Below are 27,725 nucleotides of genomic sequence, written 5' to 3' on the forward strand. Positions count from 1 at the left end.
TTTTGTTTCCTCTGTCGTTAGTTTGACTTACTTCACATGTGTCTTGCTTTCCCCCGAGTGTTTCATCTCCCTAATTACCTTCTGTGGATTTATGGCCTCAGTTTCCCTTTGTTCTTTGTCATGTCATTGTCGTAAGCTGTGTGTCGGGCTGTCTGTGCGGCTCCCTGCAAGCAAGCATTTTCTTGTTTGGTTAATTGTAAATTCGGTTTGTTTCCAGCAATAAAGCTGGGCCTCAAGTTTGACTTTGGAAAAAAACAGAAGCGTTATTTAGTTTTCATAGTTCTGGAACATATAATGAATATCATCAGTTTGAATGGCATCCATAGTATTTACAGAACATAGGGTCAAGGCACCAACCATGAGCTGCATGGATTTTGCTTTACAATTGATGAGGAGCCTTTGCTGTGCTTCATTCACATCTCCATTTTGAATTGGCAAATAACACTCAAATTAGGGCTGTGAATAACTATTGGAATTTGAATATACAGTATATTAAAATAGACATTCAGCTGGGGAATGAAATCCTGCAGCTCTTTGTTTTCCAAACAGCACAGAAAGCAAAGCTTGATTTCCTCCACAAAAGTTGTTATACAACAGTATCTCACATTTGTATTCACTATGTGGGGCTTTTTCAATGACACGTGTGTGAAATGTTATCAATTCCTGAAATGTGTTTCATGAGGTCACAGTGTGGTGATCTCAGACCACAAAAACCTAAGCAGTTTATCTTTTAAATCTATGTAAAAGATTTTGGCAGAAGCAAAAACAACAACAAAAAAACAGACACACACTGATCTGTGGTGTTCATATCTGTCTACATGTTTGTCTGCTGGTGAGAGTAACGTTACACTTAGAGATAGGGTGTCAAGTTCAGACATCTGGGGAGATGTGAGTCGAGTCACCGTTCCATTGAAAGGACCCAGCTGAGCTTCAGGCATCTGGTCGGAGTGCCTCCTGGGCACCTTCTTTTGGAGGTTTTCCAGGCATGCCTTGCTAGAAGGAGACCCAGAGCTTTGATGTAGGGATTATATATTTCATTTGGCCTCAGAGCATCTAATATACCCCAGGAAGAACTAGAAAGTGTTTAGGAAGGATGTCTGGAATACTTTGCTTTGCCTACTATTGATTCCACTCAAGTTAGCTTTAACTTTCCACAACATCCAGGTACGGAGCGAACATCTCAAACCCAAATGTCAACATGAAAAGTAACATGAACAAAAAGCCACAAAGCTGAAGTACACCTGGTTTGAGTGTATTAATCTCAGTCATTGCAGAACATGGAGCATGAGACTCGAACCCACTGGCTGCATATCAATAAAACATATGTGCAAAATTAAGACTTGTGGCCTTTTCACTGTCAATGACATGGTGAACTGCAGTTTCACCGACTGACTCACATCAGCAGAGATCCAAACAGCAGAACAGCTGTCTTTTAGCAAGACCATTACACATGGCTGTGGCTATTTATAGCCCCGGTAACATTAATTTATCACACATATCTGTAAACCAACTCAGCAGTGATATCGCAGTCATTATTATTAAATGTCAGAAACAAAAGACAGGAAGCTGACTATAAAATGAAAGCATCACAGACAGGAACATAACAACTGGAATGCAAACAAGATGAACGATCAAGCTGCCTCTAGAAAAATGTCTGTATGCCAGATTTGAAGGATGCATAAGGTGCCACATTCTTACCATGCATATTCATGCACATCTACGAGTTGCATGTTTGGCCCATTTTAATTGGAGATCTATGAAATGGCTTTCATAAGTGGGAGAAATCTGCAGCATTTAAAGGCTTTGTAAGTGTTGGATTTTACTTACAAATTGCTCGTGCAGACTCGTGACTTTGCCAAGCAGTGCTCTCAGGGATTTAAAGTTTCACTAAAGACCCAACCTGGACTCCTCAAGCCCAGAACAAGCTGTACAGACTGCATCTGTAACCATCAGACAGGGATGTGACCCAAACATTTGGTATGAAAATGCAGCCAAAAGCACACATTAGAAAAAAAAAAGAAATTATATATATATATATATATATATATCTCCCCTGTAACTGATGTGACTCATTATGGATGCAGAGAACCAGCAACTTTTTCCTGAAAAGAAGGACAAAACTGTTGAGTTGTGTGAAAATTTGCAGCCAAGGTGTGAAGATTCATGGTTAAGGATATATTTTCGCACTAATATAATATTAATCACAGCTCAGTAAACACTGAGCTTGTTTTGTTAGAAATGACTTCCTGAACCACCGAAAGCTGTGATAGTGAAGTCTGACAGCCTTTGGCTACAGAGGAGCACAGTGTCTAATACCAAACTGACTGATCTAAAATTGCCTCTTAATGCCCAGCTCGCCGTGGGAAATACAGCACCAAAGCCCGGGGCTCTGAGTCTCTCTGCAAAAGGTAAATAATCCCACAGGTTCCAAGGAAGGAAGAAAAAGCAAATTTATTCTGAAACAATTTGAATGCTGTGAGGAAATAAATATTTAATACTGAAAGCAGGCCCTGAGGAAAAGTAGACCGCAGAACACTGGAGTAAAAGCCTCAGGACTGGTGCAAAGGATCTGCTTCCAAGCTTCTACTTTTTCCCAGTTCAACTGTCTGTCTGTCACATTGCTAACCTGTCACCAGAAGAATATAGAAACAGCATCTTTAAAATATGAGCAGACAAAGCATGGTGCAGTGTGTGTGTGTGTATATATATATATATATATATATATATATATATATATATATATATATATATATATATATATATATATATATATATATATATATATGTGTGTGTGTGTGTGTGTGCGTGTGTGAGTTTGCCTGATTGAGAGTGCATATCTATTTCCAATAAAGACATGACAGCTTTACCCAAGGAGATCATTTGTTCATTTGTCATGTTAACAACACCTTTCAAGACAACATCTACCATGTTTAACCTTTAGCATTCACAAAAGGTGGCAGATGGGCACAGGATGGCTGTGTCTGGGCTTCAGGGGAAAGGATAGTTTATGAAAAGAAAGGACACGCGGTGCTATTTCTAATTAGACAGCACACAGCAGCTCTTTCAAAGGCAAAGGAAATTAACTCGTCGACCTCTCGACACTCAACACTGACACAAATCAGCAACTTCACTGAGAGAATCTGCTGCTGACTGGGCACTGGGTTCAGACACAGATGACTTTGCCACCCCTCCCAAGGCTTGTGGGTGGGTGTTTGTGGGATATGTAGCACTTATACCCAATAATATCCGCTGGGTCAGGGTTTGCACTGACTTTCAAAATAACAGGGTCAAATGCTGTGTTTACTGCACTGCGTTCTAGGCTCGCTGAATAGGTGAAAACCCTGAGACTTCAAGGTCAGTGAACAGCACTTTCAGACGACATAAATGGCAGGTAGTAACAAAATAATGTACTCACATTTGTGTGTCCAATGCAGACTTTTTCAGTCATGCTGGCATATTTTCCTGCATCTCTGATATTTATCAAGTCTGCAAAAAGCTGCCCGGCTTCACACTTCTAAAAAGCTGCTCATGGCTACCTTTGTAAACAACAGATCAAGATTTAAAAAAAAAAAAAACAACCTTTCTCAAGAATATCAAAAGCAGCTTGGGGCAAAAAAGAAATTGTTGCAGCTATCTGTAGTATAGATCAATAAGTGTGTAATGACGCATTGTCTGGTATTTGTTGTAAAAATATTAACACATCTGACAAATACAACGCCGATAAAGTGACTGCATTAGAGATTTCCTATTTTAGTTATTTTTCAAGCAAAAAAAAGAAAGAAAAGAGCAAACCATATTTTGGTCCTGTTTATGCAATGCAGAGTTTTGCCTATTTACTTAACTGTGATATGTTATAGTTAGGTTTCTGCCAGAAATGCTATTAGACTTAATGGATGCTTCAGGGGGAGGAGAGAGTTTATAATTCAGTTCAATTTAATGCTGTATTTGCTATTCATATAATGCTATCCTCCCACTATAATGCTAATTGTTAATTGTGTGGTGGCACTGATAGAAGAGGAGCAGAGGGAAGGGGAACTGAGAGAGGCACTGGGAAAAGATAAAGTCATTTGTATTTATACCAGCGGAATAACACAGAATCATAACCTGGTACAGCTTTGAATGATTTTTAGTCTACCCTGATTAGTAGAGATATATGGATGGATATCAGCTGAACCGGTGAGGAAGATATTTAATTGTGAGATCCAGCTAGTCCTTTAATTTGTCTTTTTTTTAAAAAGCAAGTGCGTAAAAACAACAGAAACAGTAAAGTAATACACATTAGCAAACAAAATGGCTGTAGCTCTTTAGCTAGGCTAGATGTCTGCTAGCTAGGCCTCAACTCAGCTAAGCTAAGCTGAACTAGACCATTTTATGGTGCTGGTGCCTTCTGCAGCAGTTTGATGAAGAAATAATATAGCCATGATACAATTGTTCAATAATTCAGAGTTTGGTTTTGGCAGATAAAATTGTAGCATTCCAATTAGCACTAAGGACAACGCTTGGTACAATATGGGTTAGCGCTGCACTCACACACAGTATAAAGTGCTGGTTTCTGTGTGCCGTTCTGAAGTCTCAAGATAAACCATTCTACCATCACCAAGTTGGTTTCAAAAGACCAGATATGACGAGGAAGGAACAGTGAAACCACTGGCTCATTGGCTAATAACCTGTCAATCACAAGTTGATAACCACTGACCATATCCAGGGTAATCCACGTTTTTTAAAAATAGAGAATAATCTAAGCAAACCTCACACTATATTCAGTTTAACCCCAAATGAGTGAGTGAACCATAAACTCAGCAAGAACATTTTTACGGAGGCCAAGTCAGAAAGGGGTTTTTCCCACAGGTTTCTATAGCACCAAAAGTCTTTTTTGCAGCAATCACCATCTGTTGGCACTAGCACTGTTGGCAATGTTTCATATTGTTAGGATTCAGCTTGCTAACAGAGCTTTCCAGCCTTAGCAAATAACTTAGTAATCTACACTCAGGTCGAAATATGGTCACTTCTGACTCCAAATTTTTTTTAAAAATTGTTGACACTAAGCCTCCAAAACAAGATGTGACAACACAGTTGATCTCCTAAAGAGGGTTCATGTACAGTAGCCCAATACAAAAATAACAAAGATTATGTAGTGTTGTGGATCATGGTCATTCATTTGGATTTTGACTAGAGTCAGCTATTCATTTATACTTTTGTTTGGTACTCAAATGTTTGAGCTTTTGCAATATTTGATTAATCAAGTGACTTATTAATGAGGATACTGACTGATAATAAAAATAAGAGTTAAATACTTTTTAAAGTATACACCAGGGATGGGCAAATCCAGGCCTCGAGTGCCGGTGTCCTGCAGGTTTCAGACGTGTCCTTGATCCACCACAGCTGATTGAAATGCCTAAATTACCTTCTGAACAGGCTGCATTCTCCTGAGGACCCGTGCTTCCCAGTCTACGTGGGTTGGGACCTCAGAAGGTCGGGTAGACCGGAAGTGAGCGGCTGTGAAATTGGACGATCTAGCCTTCAGTTTTGCATCACCGCTGTCTCGGTGGAGTTTAATAAACTCAGCCGTCTGCTCCTTGCTATCTAAAATATAACAGGACACTGGTATAAATTCTCGACCATCTCAGACTTCTGTTTAAACAGTTTTCTGTTTGACGTTTATTCAGCTGTGTGAAAACCTCCGGAGGAACCCACCCAGGGGATTAATAAAGTTTTATTTTATCTAATTTAATCTAATAACTTTAATATCAGCCAAACCGATTTACTCATGAACAAATAAAACACTGAAAAAAGCCAAACGATAACATTTTTAAGTTATCTAAGTGGCTTATATATCACGTTTAACCTGAGTAGCGAAAGACCGCGGTGATCTGAAAATGATGTGACCGGAGTTTGCCCTCCTCGCCGGCTCTATTGACCCTCGAGCTCCCAGCTAGCTATCGAGCTGGTGGGTAACAGACGTCTCCGAAAACGTGATGTGATGTCTTGATAAACCGAGCAGATATTTGAAGTTTACACAGCTACATTCTCGCCTGAAAACACGTTAAAAGTTTATTTTGTGAACCAGAAAGAGTAATAAGAGTAATATTAACACTGAGTAGTGGTCACCATTGTTGGAAACTGGCTGGGCCGTGCTATGAATTCTGGGATATGGTGGGCCACGAAGAACACACCCGACCCATCCTTCAATTTCGGGGAAAAGGAGGACGCATTTGTCGGCTGCATTCGGAGGAGTCTACAAATTTGGACAGCCTTCGTTGCTTCGCTGTGACGTAATTGGCCTACAAATGCAGCCTCAGGAGGATGCAACCCAGGAATTTGGACACCCCCAACATGTCTTGAAGTTCTCCAGAGGCCTGGTAATGAACTAATCATTTGATTCAGGTGTGTTGACCCAGGGTGAGGTCTAAAACCTGCAGGACACCAGCACTCGAGGCCTGGAGTTGCCTACCCCTGGTATACACTATATTCCCAAATGTATTCACTCACCCATCCAAATTACTGAAATCCAGCATTTTAATCACTTCCATGGCCACAAGTGTATAAAATCAAGCATCTAGGCATGCAGACTGCTACTACAAACAGTTGTGAAAGAATGGGTTGCTCTCAGAAGCTCAGTGAATTCCAGCGTGGTACTGTGATAGGATGTGCAAGTCCAGTCTTTCTCACTACTAAAATCCAAGAGCAGGATGAGTGGATGCTGAGGTGCACAGTGTGCAAAAGGTCACCAACTTTCTGCCAAATCAGTCACTACAGACCTCCAAACTCCATGTGGCTTTCAGATTGGTTCACGAACAGTGCTGAGAAGTTCATGGAATGGGTTTCCACGATGCAGCTGCATCCAAGCCTTACATCACCAAGCACAATGCAAAGCAGTGGTATAACACATACCACCACTGGACTCTAGAGCAATGGAGACGTGTTCTTTGGAGTGATGAATCACACTTCTCCCTCTGGTCAATGGACGGGTGTCAGTTTGGCGGTTTCCAGGAGAACGGTACTTGTCTGACTGCAATATGCCAAGTGTAAAGTTTGGTGGAGGAGAGATATTATTGTGTGGGGTTGTTTTTCAGGAGGTGAGCTCTGCCACTTAGTTCTATTGAAACAAACAATTAATGCTTCAACATACCAAGACATTTTGGACAGTTTCATCCCCCAACTTTATGGTAACAGATTGGAGATCACCCCTTCCAGTTTCAACATGACTATGTGCTACTGCACAAAGCAGGGTCCATAAAGACATGGATGAGCGAGTTTGGTGTGGAAGAACTTGACTGGCCTGCACAGAGTCCTGACCTCAGCCTGATATACACGTTTTGGATGAATTAGGGTGGAGACTACGGGCCAGCTCTTCGTCCAACATCATTGTCTGACCTCACAAATGTGCTTTTGGCACAACACTAAACCTTGTGAATAGCATTCCCAGAATATTTGGAGCTGTTATAGCTTCAATCATTTTAAACCCTATGGATTAAGAATGAGACGTCACTCTCAGCAATACACTGCATCTTTGTCTGCCCTACAGTTTATTGCTATTTAAAGACCAATATATATTCTGCTGATAATGGTATCACTTTAGAGCATCAACTGAGTGCTGTAAAAAGTCTGATGTATAGGGTGAAATACACACAGAGTGTACACAAAACACAGATAATAACAGTCACTGTGTCAGCTGTGGTTCTTTTTAACACCAACAAACTCCGACCAGCTTATACATCAGTTCATTAGGCACCTACTTACCATGAAAAGGCCACCATGACCACAAAACAACCCACCACCCACACTGTACCTATCTGTCTCTTCTCTCCAGCTAAACCTCCTACCTCTCCCTCCTCCACACACACACACACACACACACACACACACACACACACACACACACACACACACACTGCAACAGCATTCTGTTTAATCAAAATAGAGCTGCCCTTCAACGCATTTACATGTCTCATAATGGGGAAGAGTCGGTACGAAGCCTGTCATTACGCGCACCATTAAAACACAGCAGTAGACTAATCTAGCACTTCCATAAGCAACAGCAGCAGCAGCAGGAGGAGGAGAAGCAGCAGAGGACGAGGGAGTGGAAGCTGACTGTGGATGGAGAAGGAAAAGAAAGCAAAAGCAGTCATTCGATGCATGGTTGGTTTAGCTGTTTGAAGGTTGGGAAAGCCGCAGTGGTGAGAACATGACAAGGAGGAGGAGGAAGAAGAGGAGCAGCAGCGAGAAGAAGAAGAACCAGGTAGGGATGTCAGAGGAGTGACATGAGCAGTCGGTGAAGTGTGAGAAAGAGCAGCAGGTGAAGGGAGAAGTGTTGCATAAACAGCAGGAGGAGGGACCAGCAAACAGGCCAAAACAGCAGGTGATGCCTGCTGGGAAGGAGACAGAGAAAGGAGCAAGAAGTCATGCTTGAGGAGGAAGGGGAAGGGACGGGAGAAGAAGAGAGGGGGGGAAAAGCAGGAGAAAAGCGAGGAACAAAGGCAAGGGGTCCATGGGTAGGAAGGGACACCAACAGAAAGAAAGGCTGAAAGACGAGCAGAGGAGGAACTCTTGAGGAAGAACATCAGGACTGTAATGAGAGGTGTGGAGAGGGGTAAAAGAAGTTCATGAAAACAACTAGAAAAGTGATGATGTGCAGACTAGACGATGCTGGGATCCTTTAGGGAAAATAGGTCATGTCTGGAGAGAACAAGCCAGAAAGCAAAGGATGAAGCAGAAGATGTTTTTTGGGGTGTAGAAGAAATTGGATCTTTGGAAAAAGAAGGGGGAACGGGAGTAGATGGTGGGCGGTACTAAAATTATGCTGTTCAGAGAGGAGCACCAGCAGTGAGAGGTACTGGAAGGGAAGTAAAAATAAGGAGCAGCGGGTGAAGCTTGTGGAGAAGGAGCAATAACAATGTGATGCCTGGCTTACAGGAGCAACAGGGGTTAAGGATAGAGGAGCAACGGGATGCTTTTGAGACGAGTTGCTGGAGATCGTATTTGGGAGAGGTTCACGGTAACACAAAAGAGGCACGAGGTGATGTTTGGAGGCGAGCGTGGGGAGATGGCGCTTCAGGCGGGGAAGCGGCAGGGAGGAGCAAGAGGTCACTGTAGGGAGGAGCAGCAGAAGGAACAGCGGGGGAGGTGGAAGCAGCTACAAGGAGCCGGTGAGCACCTGCAAGCTATAATTATGATTCACTTTGCTGCTCACAGGTGAGTGGTGGCCTGTGTGATAAAACAGCTACAACAGTGCACTCAGGAGGGAGAAACATGGTAATGTTTGATACTAAACAACACACATTTTTATAATATGGCAACAGACATTTATGGACCCTGTAAGAAACTTGATACAATTTATGCACGTGTCATGTACATAAAGGCTGTACTAAATGTGATTTATGTCCTTTTTCATGTCCTGGAAAGGCTGGATGTTTAAGGCTGTATAAAAGTAGAACATGGAATATATTAGAAGAGCACAAAGGGACTACTTTCTGTGTCATTTCGTGCATGCGTGCACAGCAATAACTGTCAGTATTCCCAATAAAGCACTAATTGGCCCACTGCTGAAAGGCAATTAGCGTTCATATTAAACCCCAAACACACCCAGCTCACCATGAAGGACCAGAAAACTTACTGTGGTAAAAATCCTCCATCAGTCTCAAGTTTCTTCCAAAAATGCATGGAGCTCTGCATAAAGTTAAATTCCAAATGTCTAAGGATAAGAAAGCTTAGCTGATGTTACATCTTCAGAAGTCTTCTGCTCAACCACTGTGCATAAATTAAATCACCCTGCGCCAGCTGTAGCACTCAAAAAGATGCTCCCTGGTTTGCAAACCTACCTTCCACTGCATGCACTGAAGTAACCGTGAAGAGAACCAGAACGGCCCAAGTGGCCGGCATGGCCAGTCTGACTCCCTGTCCGTCCTCTCCCATTATCCTGCTAACAGAGAAGAGAGAAAAAATCCCCACTGGAACACGCTGTATTCCTCTGGTAAGCAGTCACATCGCAGTCTTCAGTCTGTGTGAGTGTGTGCTGAGCCGGCACAGCCAGCGAGTGCTGAAGGGGATACACTTCTTCTCCTCTCTCTCTCTCTCTCTCTCTCTCTCTCTCCCCCTATCTATCTCCCTCTCTTCTCACCGTCGCACACCTTTCTGTCCAATCAGGACAGAGAATGTTGCTCGTAAACCAATCACCCATTCTTTTCCACCTGACCCAAGATGAATGCCCAATGGTCAGGTCTCCCCTCCACTGCCTCCATCCCACAGCACGACGAGCTGGCGTGACGGGACAGCGGCACCCAGTGGTCAAAGATCAGCACAGCAACTAACTAAACCTTGCAGTGACTGTGGTCCGGTGACATTGAATTGCTGAAGAGTCATTATGATGGGATGTGAGCAGTGGTCTTTCTTTAAGGAGTCTTTAAGGATATTGCAGCAATAATGATGTTCGATCCTCTTGATAAAGCAGGAGAATCAATGCTTCTCAGCTATTGGTTCCTCAAGGTTTGGACTGAGACCGCTTGTTCCCTACACACGCACGCCTCATTTCTTTTTATTTTGCTTTGAAGAAGCCACGTCTTCTCATAAATTTAAAGTGTTCTGAAGAACTATTGCTGTTTTTCTTTAAACTGGCTGCTTTGTTAAGCCACTCAACACTGACCTGTGAGCTATTCTGGCATTAAAAAGGCAGCTAACTTACAGGATGGACCACTGTTGTGTCTACACATTTTCCAAAGAGCTTTTAGCATATCTTGGCATGGTGTGCAGTGTGTCCTTAAAAAAACTGAGGAAAGTGGAGGACAAAATAATAAATCTACTGTTCGCCTCATCAGAAACAGTCGCAGTGAAAGGGTGGCTGAGGTGAGGCAAATTATACAGAAACTGGACTGGAAACTAGTGGCAACAGGTCCTATGGAGCAAAGAATATAAGTGATACATTTTTGGTTTGAATCATCATCAACGTGTATGGAAGAGGTCGGGAGAAATGTTCCACAGTGAGTGTCTACAGCCATCTGTAAAACATGGTGGAGGCTCTGTCATGGTTTGGGATTGCATTTCAGCCAGTGGCGTTGGTGACCTTCTCAAAATTGGTGGAATTATGAATGCAGAAAAATACAAATTCCAAAACCATCTGGAAAGCATCTGGTTAGAAACAGCTTCATTTTTCATCACGACAGTGATCTCAGACACACTCATAAACTCATACCTGGATAGAAAAAAATACACACAATCAATCAGCTTTGCATTATTTTTTCTGGATTATGACAGTTAACCGTTTATATTTTTGTAGCATATTAGAAGTTTCAGCCTCTGGGTTTGATGTTGTCCATATTCAAAAAGGGCCAAAGTTGTCAAAAAACTATCTTGACTTTGTCTCAGAGGGGCAACGTAACCAGCAAGGTCAATCAAAACAGACTGGTCTCAGTAAGGGGCTTGATGGACATGATTTTATATTTTGGTAAGGAAATTGGAAAGATGTCTTAGTAAAAGAGATTCTGCAAGTCTGATGCTGATACTGTGCATACTATAGTTAAAGGGCTTTCACAAAAGTCATACAGAAATGTATATTTTACACCTCAACACATGCTGTACACGCAACAAGAAACCCCTATGTAGGTCTGTTTACTTTCTGCAGACTTTCAGCCCAAGGCCTCTGGTAGAAAACAAAAGTTGAGTGGTTTTCTGGTCTTTCACATCACTGGGAGAGACCTCAGGGTTAATTTGATACATGAAAACAGCCTTTGCAGTATTAGGAGAAAAAGCAAGGACTAGAGTGTGTGGCCTTGTGTTACAGGGGATAAAGAGGATTAAGTGAAAAACAACTACGGTTCACCTACACTGGTGTTTTTGCTTGTGTTGACTAATCAGACCTCTTTTCAGGACTGTGTTGATGGACATTTCCCTAAATGTCCTCTTAGTGCCTTTTAAGGGTGAGATAACTGAATTTTTAAATAATCATTCTTACAAGTACACTTAATCTGCCAGAGTGAAAACATCTGTGTCTCTCTCTAAGCCGCATGTCCAGCTTTAACCCTTAGCAGATTTAAAGCATCTGGGACTGCCACACTGCTTTAAAAAATGCAAATTATCACAATATATTAAGACTTTCAGTTCAGTTATTCACATTTTTTAATCACACTGGCAAAAAAGACAACTCTCTAAAATAGGAAGCATTATTATGTTTTTTGGCTACCTGCAAAATCCTAAAAGGTGTGCGTACTGACAAAATGCACTATGGAAAAAATAAAAATCACTCAGTGTTTCTGAAAAAAATGCAACTTTTCAACCCCAGAGGCACTGGATCAATTTACTTTTTTAGGTTTCCTGTCTCCTTCATCCTGTGCCTCTTACACTGTCTCATACCGCTGTGACATTGCTGCACTTTTCTTCCCAGATGCTCTATTTCCTGTCCCTCAAGATGACATTTCAGCTGCCAGCAGCTTTATGACACACACCACAACCTACATGGCAATCGCTTTCACTCAGGGGCTACTGCATCCTGTTCATATTGACCGCTATCCTAAAGAGCTGTGTATATGAGCGTGCATGTCAGTTAGAGGCAGACAAACATAGGGAGACGCTTCTTATCTTAAAGTCAGCAGTTGGAGGCATTTATCATTTCCTTCCAGCCACAGGTGGAGACCCAAAAGTCGATTGCAGGTCTGCTGGCTGCCGCACGAGCAGAACAATAATGTTTGAATTGCCTCCGAAGGTTCTGGTTACTCTTTTAAAATTGTGCAGCTGAGGTCACGCAGCCCTTTGCTAAGAGGTATCTCCATCCTGAGGGACTCAGCGAGGTAAATAAGCTTTGATCAGGAACAGAGCAGTCCGGCACAGTGCTGAAAGTTGATTGGTGTACATGTCTAGACATAGCAGAGTGGAAATCAAAAGTGTGGTAGCAACATGCCGGTAAAGGTCTGCTCAGGTTCTACTCTCACTTCTACATCATTCACAATTACACGACAGGAAACATTACAGTATAGATGAGTTATATAAAAACAGACAGATCTGTGCATCACACTCACAGTTTCACAGGATACTGACAGTGAGAAGTGAAATGTGAGGCATTCACATGCCGAAAAGTTCACCTTGGTTCAAAAACATAAACTTGCCGTGAACTTTCCGTTTGTTGCTGCTTTTTCGTCCTGTCGTATCTGATCTGAAAACATCAGGAAAATGAATCATTCAGTAAATCAACACCCTTGACAGGCAGGATTGTCATCAGCCCCAGTTTCCCCCGGCAGGACCAGATGATGCTTGTCGTGTCCTGTTACAAAGAGCTATATGTTTATTTATAGCTGTAGTGGAGCTCTCAAGTCGAGGCTTTAAATAGAAAGAGAACAAAATCATCCCAGATTTGATGTTCTTGATTAGAGTGGGATGATATCTGGGAGCGGATATGGCATCAGTGGAAACAGGGCCAGGCAGTGAGTCATCTGGTGGGCACAAAGCATCAGCCAAAAAAAAAAAGGTGCTCAGTCACATATTTGTTTTTACTTATTTTGTCATATTAATAGCTGCATAATATCAGAAGATTTTAATGCTTAGATCAAGAGAAAGACCTTTATATTACGTGTAGAAAAATACAGCAAACAGCACTACTTAGGCTCATTTATTAACATTGCTTTGTTTTGGTTTCATACTACAGTTGTCGCCATCTTTGTTTTTCAGAGCCAGAGGTTTCCATATTTCGAAAAGAGAGTGAAATCCTGGTTTTAGGTTGATAGTGGGTAGATTAATTAGCTTATTTCTATTGGGTGTATCACGCAGTTACTGATACCTGCTTAGTGCTAAGTAACCTACTATTAAAACACTTGCATTTCACTCATAGACAGTGTAAACGACGGCTTCTGGGTCTGAAGTGTGAAGTGCAGAAGTGCCTTAAATCTGCATTAGTTCTTAATCCACCAAGGGGCAATGGTTGTGGTTGGAAAAGACTTGTGGTCCTATACAAGTCTATGGGATAATTATTCTCTGCAAAGGTGAGGTCTTTATTGTTCATCTTGGGTTATAATGCATAAATCATTAAGTCAGATTTATAAGTTTTAATCATTCCAACTGTCAGATCAGTTTATCCAGGAAATGCTTGTTGGCCACCAACTTACGATGAGTTAACTGGAGTGTGATTCAGTCAGATCACGGTGGCTACAGTGGTGTGAAAAAGTGTTTGCCCCCTTCCAAAATTACTATTTTTTATATTTTTGTCACACTTAAATGTTTTAGATAATCAATATGTATGTATATTAGACAAAGATAAGACAAGTAAACACAAAAATGCAGTTTCTAAATGTAGATGTTTACTATTAAGGGGGGGAATCCAAACCTAAGTGTGAAAGCGATTGCCCCTCTGTTATAACATAAATTAACTGTGAAAAGCTTAGCTCAGTTTCTCTAGCCACACCCAGGCCTGCTCACTGCCACGCCTGTTCTCAATCGAGAAATCATTTCAATAGGACCTGCCTGACAAAATGGAGTGGACCAAAAGATCCTCAAAAGCCAGACATCGTGCTGTGATCCAAGGAAAATTCAGGAACAAGTGAGAAACAAAGCAATTGAGATCTCTCAGTGTGGAAAAAGTTATAAATCCATTTCTAAAGCTGTGGGACTCCATAAACCACAGTGAGAGCCATTAACCACAAATGGCAAAAACATGGAACAGTGGTGAACCTTCCCAGGAGTAGCTGGCTGACCAAAATTACTCCAAGAGTGCAGCGAGGTCACAAGAGGTCACAAAACCCCCCAAAACAACAACATCCAAAGAGTTGCAGACCTCACTTGCTTCAGTTAAAGAGAGTGTTCATGTGTCCACCATAAGAAAGCCACTAGGCAAAATTAGCATGCATAGCAGAGTTGCAAGAGGAAAACCACTGCTGAGCAAAGAAACATAAATTCTCATCTTAGTTTTGCCAGAAAATTTCTTGATGATCCCTAAGACTTTTGGAAAAATACTGATGGGACTGATGAGACAAAAGTTAAAGTCAAAGTCCCGACCTGAATCCGATTGAGATGCTGTGGCATGACCTTAAAAAGGCGGTTCATGCTCGAAAACCCTCCAGTGTGACTGCATTACAACAATTCTGCAAAGATGAGTGCGCCCTTCTTCAACAGTGCTTCATGAGACTCACTGCTAAGGGTGGCCCAACCAGTTATTAGGCTTGGGGACAATCACTTTTCCACACAGGGCCATGTAGGTTTGGATTTTTTTTCTCCCTTAATAATAAACACTTTCATTTAGAAACTGCATTTGGTGTTTACGTCTGTTATCTTTGTCTAATATTTACATTTATTTAATCTTCTCAAACATTTAAGTGTGGCAAACACAAAAAAAACAGGAAAGCAGGAGGAAGGCAAACTTAATATTCAGGTTTCTAGCACGATGTAGAGTAAGTGGTCAGTGTTTTTAGACAAGTCTGTGAAATAACCACCACAGCAATCTGCTAGCAAAGCAATCACAAGGAGATTTTTGCCAATCAGTTGGGGAATATAGATTTTTCCCTAGACCTGTCTGAATTTTACTTTAGGAATCGTTTTCCAATAACCTCTCACAACTCAGGGGAATAGTCATTTTCCCCTAGATTTCCCCAGCACTGGTCTCTAGGCCTGGACAACTGCGGGCTTCACTTCATCCTACATCGTCACCCTGATTGTCACACATCCAAAATGATGTCGTAGGGGTGTCTGCAAAACCTCAGTAAACCTATGGTTTAACTCAAACTGGAGCTCATAATTATGTGGTGGAAAATTCACCACATTGAAAAATGTTTTTTGCTGTAATTCCAAAAAGAAACAACAAACTGTAAAGTAACCTGTCAAAGTGCCCACACCCTTAACCATGCATAGTTTTAAACTTTAATATAATTCAGAGCTTTATAAAAATGCATCCCTTGTAAAATGCCCTGAAAGTGGAACTCTATATATCTAATGCTATAGAGGCTAAATAACTTTTTCTGTATCAGGCTGTTTATTTCTGATGTGAAGTAGAGGATTTTAACACGAAATTCCTTTTTTTCCAGCCATGAACTGGTTTAATGCTTGTGAAGAAAAAAAGAAACTGAAGTGTAAAAACAAAAATGTGTGTTTTTTACCTTGTTGATCAGCTCAGATAACGTGCCACATAACACCCAGTTCCACTCTTAATAAATACGAAGTTAACTGGCTTTTGTCTGTAGCTTTACTTTTAAAAACACACTTGAATGTGTTATTAATGTTCTCATGAAGATCTCGAAGACTCTAGTCACATTTTGCCAAACTGCTGACCTATTTCTTCACATCAATGACAAAAAAACCCACAACTACAATCAAACAGAGTTTAATGAATGAAATGTGTGACTGGATACACTGATGTATAAAAAAACCCGGCTCAATACACAGAGTGAAAAATGTGTGTGTGTGTGTGTGCGTAACACATTTGCGTGAATCAGAAGTTCCATATGTAGCAGTATGGTGCTGCAGCTTGAAGACAGGCATGCCAAGTAAATGATCACCAGGCTAATGCACACACTATTTCACAAATATCCTGTATGTACAAAAGTTGCAGGAACTTTAAACCATTTCTTTTCTTTCTGGTGCGTATGGAGTATAAAACCTGGTGAAGGGTTCTCACGTGTGTGTAATAAGCTTTGGTTTGACCGACCGTACATCAGCCTCAACACAAGCAAGCATTCCCCAAATGGTCCTCTCTGGATTTTACCTTCTCTGTGGAGTTTTGTGTGCGTGTGTGTGTGTGTTTACTGCAAACAGATGTGTAACAATCGTGCGCATTCTCCTGTCTTTACAAAACAGAACTTAAGGAAACTGCTTGTGTGTGCTTGAGTTTAAGAGCGTCAACGAGGCTGCTCACTTCACAGAGATCATGAGTTGTTATTAAAAAAAAGAAAGAAGTGGTTGTTTCAGCTTCCTTCTGAAAGCCAGTTTGAAATTGTTGGGTTTACAGTACAGCACATCTGATACATGACAGGGTTGTGATCAGTTATCTGCAATATTTCGAACAAATCCCACTGAGTCTGTCCGCTTAAAGCAGTGACACCAAGACTTCTGGACGACGACATCACAGATTACGGGGAATTCCTCACCAGTAGAGTATTATACTGTACATTCATGACTCGATATGATGCCAGCCTTTAAGCTAATGTACACGAACATTTATAGCGTACACAATGTTAAGGTAGACAACTCTGACTCAAGTAGTGAAATAACAAAAAATTAAATTAAAAAAACCCAGAAAAATCTTGTTTGTATATCAGGGCACCGAACATGTTTTCACAGGCCTCTGCAGCCTGCTGATTGGACACAATTAGACATCATTATCTTCATCAGAGTCTTCTTTGTCATCACTTATTTGTCTGTCCTCATTCCAAAAACACGCTAGCAAGCTAAGACATATGTAAACGCAGTAAAATAAAGAATACAATCAGTTTTTGCTCTTCTGAGTCGATGAAAATGTCTTCTCATTCCACAAATGTCTCCTTTATTTATTTTTTTATGGTTTTTTTGTAGGTTTTATTTTTGTTGGCAAAGTTACTTCCTCAAGCTGAACCCCCGTTTGTCCTTCCCATGGTTCAGCCCTGCCTTTGACTTCAAACTCTCGACCGAAGGCGGCGGTGGTCCATCATCGCTGAAGCAGCAGCAGAAGGGTCACCGGGAGCAGGAGCAGCAGGCTACAGAAGCCGGTTTGGAACGCGGCCGCGCCTCTGACTCGGTTGTTGTCCGGCGAGTAGGCATACAATCCTGGTCTGCTACGAGGACACTGGCCACCTACACACATACCGCTTCCAGAGCCGCTGATGTCATCACCTGGAAAAGAGAGCGATACGGATAAAACACTGTTAACGGTAAACTGTGAAATAATTCTTTAAAGACCAGTGGAAGCTTTTTTTATTAAATGTCACCTTCAGCTGCTCTTTATAATTGACCCAATTGTGTTTGGGTCCGTCTGAAATTCCTGAATGCAATTAATCTTTTAATTACACCATTCATAGGGAATATTTTGTCCCTAAATCCCAGGTCTCATTAACTCTAGGGAATAAGACCCCTGAAACAAGAGAGCTGGTGCATTTGATCTACTTGCAGAATCAGTATGATATAAAACAACTATTTCTGGTATCTACTTTTACCAGAAGATCACTCACTTGCATCCTGGAAGTCTACATCATTGCCATCCAGTGCATTTTTCAGCCTGTTGCTCATAATTTTGAGTTGCATGATCTGCTGCCGGATGGTCATGTCTGGCTTTGTGATGTCGAGCTCCACTTCTGGGTTGTTGATCTGATTGGCCAAACCATCGCCCATCACTTCTGGAAGGTACCTAATTGGCCATGAGAAGCGACAGGAATAGAAGCATGATGCTCATAGCTTAAATCACTGCCTTATGACTGTCACATTATCGCTGATGACAGAGCTTGTGTGTGCTCAGCGGACTGTGAGGCATCAATATTTGGTTTTATGGGCACTCCTTAGCTTATCTTAGCCTTCGGGGTTTTCTCAAATGCAGTTAATTACTATTAAATTAAATTTAGTTATTTTTTTCTATAGCACCAAATCACAGCAACATTCACCTCAAATAACTTTGTATTGAAAGGTAAAGACCCTACAACAATACAGAGAGAACCCCAACAGCCAGACGAGTCTTAGTAGAGGGAGTTTGCGCAGCTATATTGTGGTGTTAAAAGCACAGTCGTGCAGCCTGTGGTTATGCAAAAGAAAACAAGTACTTGTGAGTATCCTCAACTGGAAAATACAATACCTAGTCCCAAAGCTTTAAGAAATGGGCACCAGTGGATAGTAAAATCAGTGCTGCAGAAGAAAGAAAAAACCCCTTTTAAAAAAAATTATATAATTTTTATTTATTATATTTTTAAAGTATTTCATCCAGCAAGATACTGCTTGAGAAACATTAAAAGTCGTGAGGAGTGCTGTGTTTGAAAAACTATTACATAAACCCTTTGTGACTCCTGATGGAGCTGTGCAAAGTCTGGTTGTGTAATTGGCCTTCTGACTTACACCCCTTTCAGACTGACACCTACGCTGCTGTGTCAGCCACCCCAGCTATGTCAGGAGTAAGCATCTCTTTTCAATTGTGGGCCAGTGTTTTTAGCATTGATCATCAGGGCTTAGTTTTTCCAGACATGGATTATGCCTAATCCTAGACCAAATACTTTTTCCAATCAGGATCTTCAAGTCTAGAAATCTGTGCCTGGGAAACCAGCCGAAAGAGATCAACATGTCCCAGTGCAATGGACGAGCAGGGGTGTGATTTTGTTTAACTTTCTGTTGTAATTAAATAATAAAATGTAGGCATAAATAAGACAAAGTATGCTGTGGCAAAGAACTTATTATGCAAACAAGAAACTAAAACTTCCTTTTGTCTCAGACAGCCAAATATCTTTGCAGGCGCGTGAGGTCTGAGTCACTATATGCCTACCACTCACTTTTGCATTTAGGCCTAAAGCTCTCTTTCAGCCAATATATTCATGTATTTTTCTTTATGAAAAGACTCAAACAAGGCATATTTACAAATAAAACACAATTTCATTAAAAGGTTCAGCCTAAAGCCGCTCTACGCCCATCCAAAAACTCCTCTCCACAGCTTCCTATCACGCTACCCTGTAAGTGGAGACAGCTGTGCTCTGGCTCCACAGGAGACCGGGGGCGCGGTCGAATAGTCAATTCTGCTTAGGAAGGTCTCTAACTGAGTTAAGCGACCCAGAGGTATCTGCATGGCAGCCATAATAAGAGCCGTTCGAATTCTCTAAATACTTAGAAAAGGTCATTCGATGCTTCATTATCACCTCCTCTGGCATAGGACAAACTGCACCATCCTTTATGAAAGGAAAGGAGATAATGAGATCCCATAACTCATAGCTACTCACCATCCGACCATTAAATGATTCAAAATAAACTGACAAAGTGACGCAGATCATGTAAATATTAACTATGAGTGTTCCCCAATTTACAGCCTGCTGATTTGTTTAGAATTTTCAACAGCAGGCTGCTAAACCCACAGCTGCTGTAACAGGATCTACTTCTCATCAAGCTATCGCCTTATGTGAAGAACATACTGTGGATTTATATTAGCTCTCTAAATCAAGATTATGCGCTATATTAATTGATCGTTGTGTTTAATGTTAGCTATAGTTCACTTTGCATTAGTCATATCCGCTGTAGCCAGAATCCCCAGACTTTAGGATCATCATTAAAGTAATTTATAACACACACACACACACACACACACACACACACACACACACACACACACACACACACACACACACACACACACACACACACACAGAGGACTCTGAATTGGATAAGTGATGGATGGGGGGAATTTTTCTTCACTTATAGACAGGCTTAAAAAAAGGAGGAAATGATGCGGTGAAGTATGTCAAGATCAAGGATCAGTTGCCAGTTTGTTTATATGTTTAGCATCTCCCACTACAGTATATATGGGTGTGTACTTTTTCTCTCCTCCCCCCAGGTGTTTCTGTCTCTGGGTGAGAAAGGTGTGAGAGGTCCCAGGTTCAAGCTCCCAATTCATGTTACGTGCCCTAGCCTTCGGGGTAACCTAAACACAACATGAGACGCGACTCTCAAGAAAAGACCGGCACCCTAACAGCCAAAGATGCTAAGCAGGAATTTATTTGCTTCACCAAAACAACAAACCAACGTTTCCTGCTCTCCCCTGACCAAAAATAAAAGGCAAACAGAAGACAATGTTCTAGTCTATGCTCCTAAACAAGAGACAAAGTGTTTCATCAAAGAAATGGCTTCTTATTCCCATTTAACTGCTACAGTGCTTTGAATTTGCAGTTCTCTAGTTATAAAACGATATTTTTTAAAATGCTCTCAGCTAGCCGCCACGTTACCAGCAATACAAATGAGCTCACGCTGTTCACTAAAGGATTTAAGTGCAGGATTCTCACACAAGCACTCAAAGCTACGAGCAACTGGCTGGCTCAAGGAGAGATGCAAGGTGGCTGTCAGCTGGAGGCTAAGAGGCTGCTGTCCACTCAATTAGCAGTCGCTGCATGTCTCTGCCAACACACACCTTGTAGGAAGGAGAAGGGAAAAAAAACACAGTCCCACTCATACTCTGATGGGAGGAGCCAAACACGTAAACAACATGGCACATAACAAGTAAGATGCACATGTTGTTTTCCCTCTTTTGAACAGTGTGGTTCAACAGAACAGACACTCTTCCTTAGTCAGTATGAATTCGCCTTCACAACTTTCTTTCTTCATGACATTTTCCACTAGAGTCAAAGAACAATGTGTAGTAGAAGGAGGAAGCAGGTCCTTTTTTTGACTATTTGACTGCACCCCTAGTGGTGGAAGCAGGACACACCCACAGAACCAAAGATAGATGGAGTCTGATTATTCAAGACCTTGTATGTGAGGAGAAGGAACTTGTTGTTGCAATTTGGGCACCATGACACAATCCTACTGAAAGAAGATGTGTGATGATGCCGAGTTATTGTTTCCACAGGATTTCTGTTGTAATTCTGCGTCTGATATCTATTGAGCTCTACAGAAAACCACAAGATGTCACTGCAAAGCTGCAAGCGAGTATTAATGGCATATTCTTTATCACACACAGTCACACACAGTCAGCAATTCATCTTTATTTCATGGCCTCTTTCACATTATTCACACACACAGAGGCACAGCACATATTTGATGTTTAGTTGGCCCTAATCCAAGCACTTTAAAGAAAGGGAGGTGCGAATGTGTGTGCACGTGTGAAGCGTGGCCGGATCATCAGATTGTTCTCTAATCCATTTGCACATGGATTAAGGGAGGCAGAAAAACACACAGGGGTGTGTTCTTTTGTTTCCATGAATACCTGTGTCGCAGGATGTGGATTTCTGCTGGGATTTGGAATCACTGTATGTGGAAGAAATGTAAGTTCGGCACCTTGGAACTGATGCCTGCTTTGTTTTGACACAGGTGCTACAAATGGCTTTCAACGTGAAGAGGAGGCCTGTGTCTCGCAGCTTCATCAGAAGCTGGATGTTTGGCTTCTTCTCTTTAGAAGCATTTTCCAGTTTTTAAGTATTAAAAAGAAACGTTCTCTTTGGAATGAAACTTCACTCAACAGTTGTTGTTGGGATGAAGGTGGGATGTCTAACTGCCTTCCTGCCTTTCAGTAACAAGTGCATGTGGGAATAAGGAATGCAGTCAAAAACAACAAAAACCTAAAAAGAAAAAAGTACACACAAAATAGACTATGAACTTTTGTCTTCTTCTTTCACTTGATAGCTTGAGGGGTTGCCACAACAGATCATTTGCCTTCGTCTCACCCTAACCCCCAGCATCCTCCACTGGCACATCAACCCTCTGCATGTCCTCCTTCACTACATCCCTGAACTTTCTCTGTGGTCTTCTTCTTTTCCTCTTGCCTGGCACTTCCATATTCAGCATCATTTGTCTGATATATCTGCGCATGTCCAGACTAACTCAGCCTAACTTTGTCTCCAAACCCCTCAAACTGAGATGCCCCTCTGAAGTACTCATTTGTCCATCCTGGTAGTTCACAATCAAAATCACAATCATCTTCAGCTCTGCCGCCTGCAGCTCGGCTTCCTGTTTTTTTGTCAGTCTCACTGTTTCCAAGATAGTCTCACTGCCATCTTGTAAGCCTTTCCTTTCACTCTTGCTTCTGTCTTTCTGTCACAAATCAGCCCTCATACTCATCTGCACCCACTTTATCCTGCCTGCACTCTCTTCTTCACTTCTCTTGTGCACCATCTGCTTTGCATGGTTGAACCCAGGTATCTAAACTCATCTACTGTCACGACCTCTACCCCTTCTATGTTCATCTTTCCACCTGTCTCTCTCTCTCATTCACACACATGTATTCTTCTGAATTTCATTCCTCTTCTCTCCAGTGCAAACCCCCAACTCTCCAGAGTCTCTTCCACCTCTCACTTCAGTGTCGTCTGCAAACATCATAGTCCGCAGAGACTCCTGTGCGATCACATCTGTATAAGCCAAAAGCCCAGACTTCCAGCTAACTTGAAACACTCCATTTTATTTCTATTCTCAGCTCTGACAGAGGTGACAAGGGTCATATGCTCATCTTAGACACACAGCTCTGGTTGTGAGCACAGCAGCTCCACTCATCTGCTGTCCACATCTTTTCTTTAAGAGGGGGGCAAAACCAATCTGCAGAAGCTGGCTTAAAGGAAGAAGAGTGTGGATTAACTGAGGGGCTGCACCATGGTCCTGTGTACTATATTAAGGGATTATTTTGATATGTGAATCATACAAAGCTGCTCTAGCAAAGTGCATGAATAAAAACATTTCAAATGAGAATAACAGCCCCACATTAATGCTGAAGATAAATGCAGGGAGGTTAAGTAATAATCTTTATATGATGTATAGATAAGTAAACAGAGAAAAACATATAAGAGGTTAGGTTCAGGCTTGTTTTTTAAAATCAACATTAATGCGCATATTTCCTGCTTTTTTTCCCTACCTGGCTTTAGTGATACCATTCCAGCATTTGTCCTGACTGTTGCCTCCAGGTGCCAGTTTGCCACATAGTGCCAAAGAAAGCTGAATCCAGTACTGACGCATCTCCCTCAGCTTACTGGATAGATCCGATACCTAACAACAAAGAGAGTGCAAACAGTCTTTATAAACAATACATAAAGTGATGGAGTCTCACTCTTAAAAGCCATGCAAACACCGATAAAAGAAATTCTGCTGAGCTCTTCAGCCGGTCGTTTGCGCTTACATCCATGAAAATCCACCGATGCTTGCTGTCGTTAAGTATGTAATCATTATTTTTAAAGTACACCACACACAGGTGTGGTGTACTTTAGATGTATGCACCTGCATTTCAAGTCTGAGTCCAGCAGTCGGGGAGGGTTTGTACTCAGACGCAGTCAAGGAGCCACTCTTCTTCTTCTGTTCATGAGGGGTGGGACTTCCTGTTCCTGGCTCTCCTGGCATTCCACACGTCTGATACACCTACAAGCACAAAAGACACAAAGACAGATAGAAAGATGCACACACCGTGAGGTATTTACTAGCTAAGTTTACATTGGTGATATCTAATTCACCCACTAGATGGCGCCACAGACAAGCATTTGAAAATCTCAGCTCCTTTTGCACTGACAGTATATTAATCGGTATATATTAAAGGAGCAGATCACTATCAGTATATCTGTGGCTAACTATGTAAGCTAATAATGCTCTCCATTCTTCTGACGGACTTATCTGGATGGTGCTACGTTCTTTATGATCCCTTATTCACAAGGGGTCACCATAGCAGCTGTATGTTTCATTTGCCAGACAACCTTCCCCATGCAACCCCCAAAGGGATTCGTTTCTCCTGGTTACACAAATGTGTGAACTAATGTGTCAACGTTTAAACTATGGATCCACCATTCTGTCCTTATATGACTTTGTATGTTCCTTAACATGGGAATAAAACCAGTACAGAAGTAAAAGGTTTGGATGATGAGCTGTTTATTTGGAGATAAAAAACTAATATAGGTGTTGAGTCAGACAAGCTTGCCTTAGCTGTAAAAGCATCCATGTTTTCCTGCAGGTAGTGCACCGCCTCGTAGATTCGAACTGGGATGGAAGAAAGAACCACGTCGAGGCTGGGCTCTGTGCTGAAGCTAGACGCCACCTGGATCATCGTGTCTTAACAGGGGAGTGAGGACAGCGACTTTAACCGGGCAGTGTTTTTCGATTTTTTTGTTTAGCAGAATTGTTAAATAAACTATTTAAGTGAATTCTCAGAGGATTAGTAAGATTTTCATTGTGTCTCACCTATAAGGTTCTGCCACTCAGGGTTCAGGTCAGCCTGATTGGCCAGGCAGCCCTTCATGACGTTTGCGCAGTAGCTGGAGCACGGTTTAGCAGAGGCCACGCCACGACAATGGGGGCAGTACAGCAGCTTCATCAAGGCTCTCTCACACTCTGGACTCAGAGAAACCTGGTATGAGTGAATGGAAGAGTCAGTTTCATTCAAAAAGAAGGAAGTTTATGTTTCTTACAGGGAAAAAGACAGAACAAAAAATATTGGCAGTCACCAGCGCTACCTCTCCGCCTCAGGAGATGCACCTGTGGTGCAAATGTGAAATCCCAGGTGATTTCCTTCTCTAGTTATTGGATTCACAAGATTTTCAAAAAACCTTCTGACCTAACCCTAACCCTTGATGTTGAGATCTGAACTTGTCTGAGATTTTTAGTAGCTGCACTTCTGGCATTATTTTGTAAATCCTATATTGCCTCTTTCTCACGTTATTTCACAAAGTTTGTTGTCCACCCACGCTATTGTCAACCTGCCCCCCTCTGTCTTTCATTGCTAAGGAGTAAAAAACAGAAATTAGTTCTTTCCCCTGTCCTTTCAATGAGGGAACTAATTAAAAAACACACAGTAGAGGGCGCTATCGCAGCATAATATGAAATACAGGCGCAACTGGAAGGCAATGATGACCCTGCCTGTCTGTCTTTTTACAACACTGCTGCTCTCTCAGCTTCTGATTATGAACCCAAGTCGTGAAATGTTGTCAGCTTCACCACGACTGCTGTCACATCTCAGAGTGGGACGCTTCAAATCAGAGAAACAACAGCACACAAAGGTGTGTTTGTCTGATTTTAATAAGCGCCGTGCTCTCTTGCATACCCTCACACATTCATCTCTGTGCATTCTGAAGCTCAGTCAGCACACACTCGAGACCTGCTCGTGTGGAAACAGTCGCTGTCAGCGCGAGGTCTGCGTTCATTTGCGTCACACATTTTTCCATGCGATAATGTCTTTCATGTGTTTAAAAGTCTGCGCTGCTAATGAAGTTTTGACAAAAACTAAACGAGGTGGGCTACATGTGCTGTGATGGAGTGCACAACTTGAGCAGGTTTCAAGAATGTGCTCAGATTTTCATATCAATCAGAAATGAATGGAACCTACGGGAAACCAGAAACATGCCGAGTTTTGGGAAAATGGGCTTAACAGTACCCAATTCCTGCTTTTAAAAAAACAAAGATTTATGCACTGCTGATATACTGGCATCTGGGACGAGTGATGAACCGAAGGCATGCCTTGCTCTTGTTCTTTGTGTCCTAAATCAAACATTAAAAGAGAGGAGGCTGCAAACCATAAAACGCAGACAAAAAACAAACAGCCAAATCTGACACGCTCCGTCCCCGAGAGATGAGAAAAGCTCTTGCGCCCTGCAGCAAGAGCTGGAAAAAAACAAAAAAACATCATCACACCCATAATTTGCTGTCATCCCTCCAAGTGAGAGTTTTGTTCTCATGGCAGAGTCTGACACTTCATTTCTGATGATCTTTGTGTTTCTCATTTGTAGGGTGGGGACATTTTCTCTGGCAGCCAGGGTGTGACGATCATGCAGCCATCATCTCTGCTTTCCTGGGACTACGCCAGGCAGGCCTTGGACACACACACACACACAGGCTGTGTGTGCAGACGTTCGTGTTTCCATGACTTCAGTGGACATCATTTGCCTTTCACTGAGTTCATGTGGCTTTACCCTAACCTGAACCTGAACTGCTACTTGCTTCATTCTCATATTTAATTATATACCTCACGGGGACTTGCCATTTCTCCCCCAAAGAGGGAGGATCCCAACACCTAAATGAGTATTACAAGCATGCACGCTCACCTGTGAGACCTTCCTGACCACATCTGCGCTGACTAACAGCCCCTGGACAAACGACCTGGCTGTGACAAACGCCCGGATCACCTTCGCCTTCATGTCTCGAGGGACGTCTCCAAACGGCCGCAGCGTCTCCTGTTGCTTAGCAACACACTCAAGGTAGTCCTCTGATAAGCTGACCTGTGAGACAGAGGTGACAGTGGAAGTGGACACACTGCGGATGAAATATGTTGCTGGGTACGCTGTTAGAAAAAATACAAGATCTTCCAGAGCAAGAGCAAAGGCAAAGGAATTCCCCAAACCACATCAAGAATCTCCAGTTTGGCCAACACTTGGGGACCCAACTGGAATTAGCTGTAACATTATTTTCTCAGCTGAGTCAGTTCCCTACACACCTTTTTTATTTTGCGTCTCTGAAAAAAAGGATACTTTGTCTTTACTCACATCTGTGGGTGCAGAGGCTTTGAATGTGCGCTCCAAAAGGCGGGACCAGAACTCGGACAGGTTCTCGTCCAGGTTGAGAGCAGAGCCCCGATAGTACTGACGCAGGTCTGTGTAGAGATCCCCGTACAGACGGCTGTTCTGGGAGTACAGCGGGCCGAGAGGAGACAGCACCTCCTGCAGGGAGCGCTCGGAGCGACCGTGCAGCTCAGTGAAATACACTGGAGGAGGGAAGGAGAAGAAGAGCCTCACCTTAACCAGAACTCCACAACAAGGCGAATTACATGCACATGCTCGACACATCAAGTGTAGCAAACAAACACCTATTTATACGTGTAGTGAACACACAGCAACAGCAATCATCTGGATTTCTGTTTCCAGACACTCCAAAAATGTCCTTTAATTTGTGTCTGGCTTCATCTGAGCTGAGTAATCCATGTGGCGTTTTTTAGCAGCTAGATTCAAGAGCTGGCCGATATCATACCAAACCTGCAGGCTGGTGCTGAGCAGGAAGTGTTACAGTGAGTTTATCAGATGGATTTTGATGAACGAGCACCTGCCAGGCTGTGCATGTGGAAGCTAGTGACTATATTGCTGAGACAGGGCCAAAGTAATGGGGCTATGAACCGTAACTCTAAAAACAACCGAGGTGGACTGTAAAACTCTAGAGAG

The 27,725-nt window shown here is 42.2% G+C and overlaps 2 protein-coding genes across 2 annotated transcripts in view; both read right to left on the reverse strand.

The window, feature by feature from the left end:
• LOC145421626 (ephrin type-B receptor 1-like) overlaps positions 1-10,155 on the reverse strand; it is a 141,224-nt gene extending 131,069 nt beyond the window's left edge. Inside the window, exon 1 of the mRNA XM_080292190.1 lies at positions 9,819-10,155. Within this exon, the coding sequence (XP_080148316.1) occupies positions 9,819-9,912 (94 nt within the window). The 5' untranslated portion in view covers positions 9,913-10,155. The remainder of the gene's footprint in view (positions 1-9,818) is intronic.
• A 6,117-nt stretch (positions 10,156-16,272) lies between these two features.
• The window catches only part of gpc1a (glypican 1a), a 47,911-nt gene continuing 36,458 nt past the window's right edge, over positions 16,273-27,725 (reverse strand). The window contains exons 3-10 of the mRNA XM_026146833.2: positions 27,057-27,274; positions 26,619-26,792; positions 24,763-24,928; positions 24,503-24,633; positions 23,815-23,952; positions 23,456-23,586; positions 18,108-18,283; positions 16,273-17,772 (exon numbers count right to left, since the gene is read on the reverse strand). Of these exons, the coding sequence (XP_026002618.1) occupies positions 17,588-17,772; positions 18,108-18,283; positions 23,456-23,586; positions 23,815-23,952; positions 24,503-24,633; positions 24,763-24,928; positions 26,619-26,792; positions 27,057-27,274 (1,319 nt within the window). The 3' untranslated portion in view covers positions 16,273-17,587. The remainder of the gene's footprint in view (positions 17,773-18,107; positions 18,284-23,455; positions 23,587-23,814; positions 23,953-24,502; positions 24,634-24,762; positions 24,929-26,618; positions 26,793-27,056; positions 27,275-27,725) is intronic.

Source organism: Astatotilapia calliptera, chromosome 17 (assembly GCF_964374335.1).
Source record: "Astatotilapia calliptera chromosome 17, fAstCal68.1, whole genome shotgun sequence".
NCBI lineage: Eukaryota > Metazoa > Chordata > Actinopteri > Cichliformes > Cichlidae > Astatotilapia > Astatotilapia calliptera.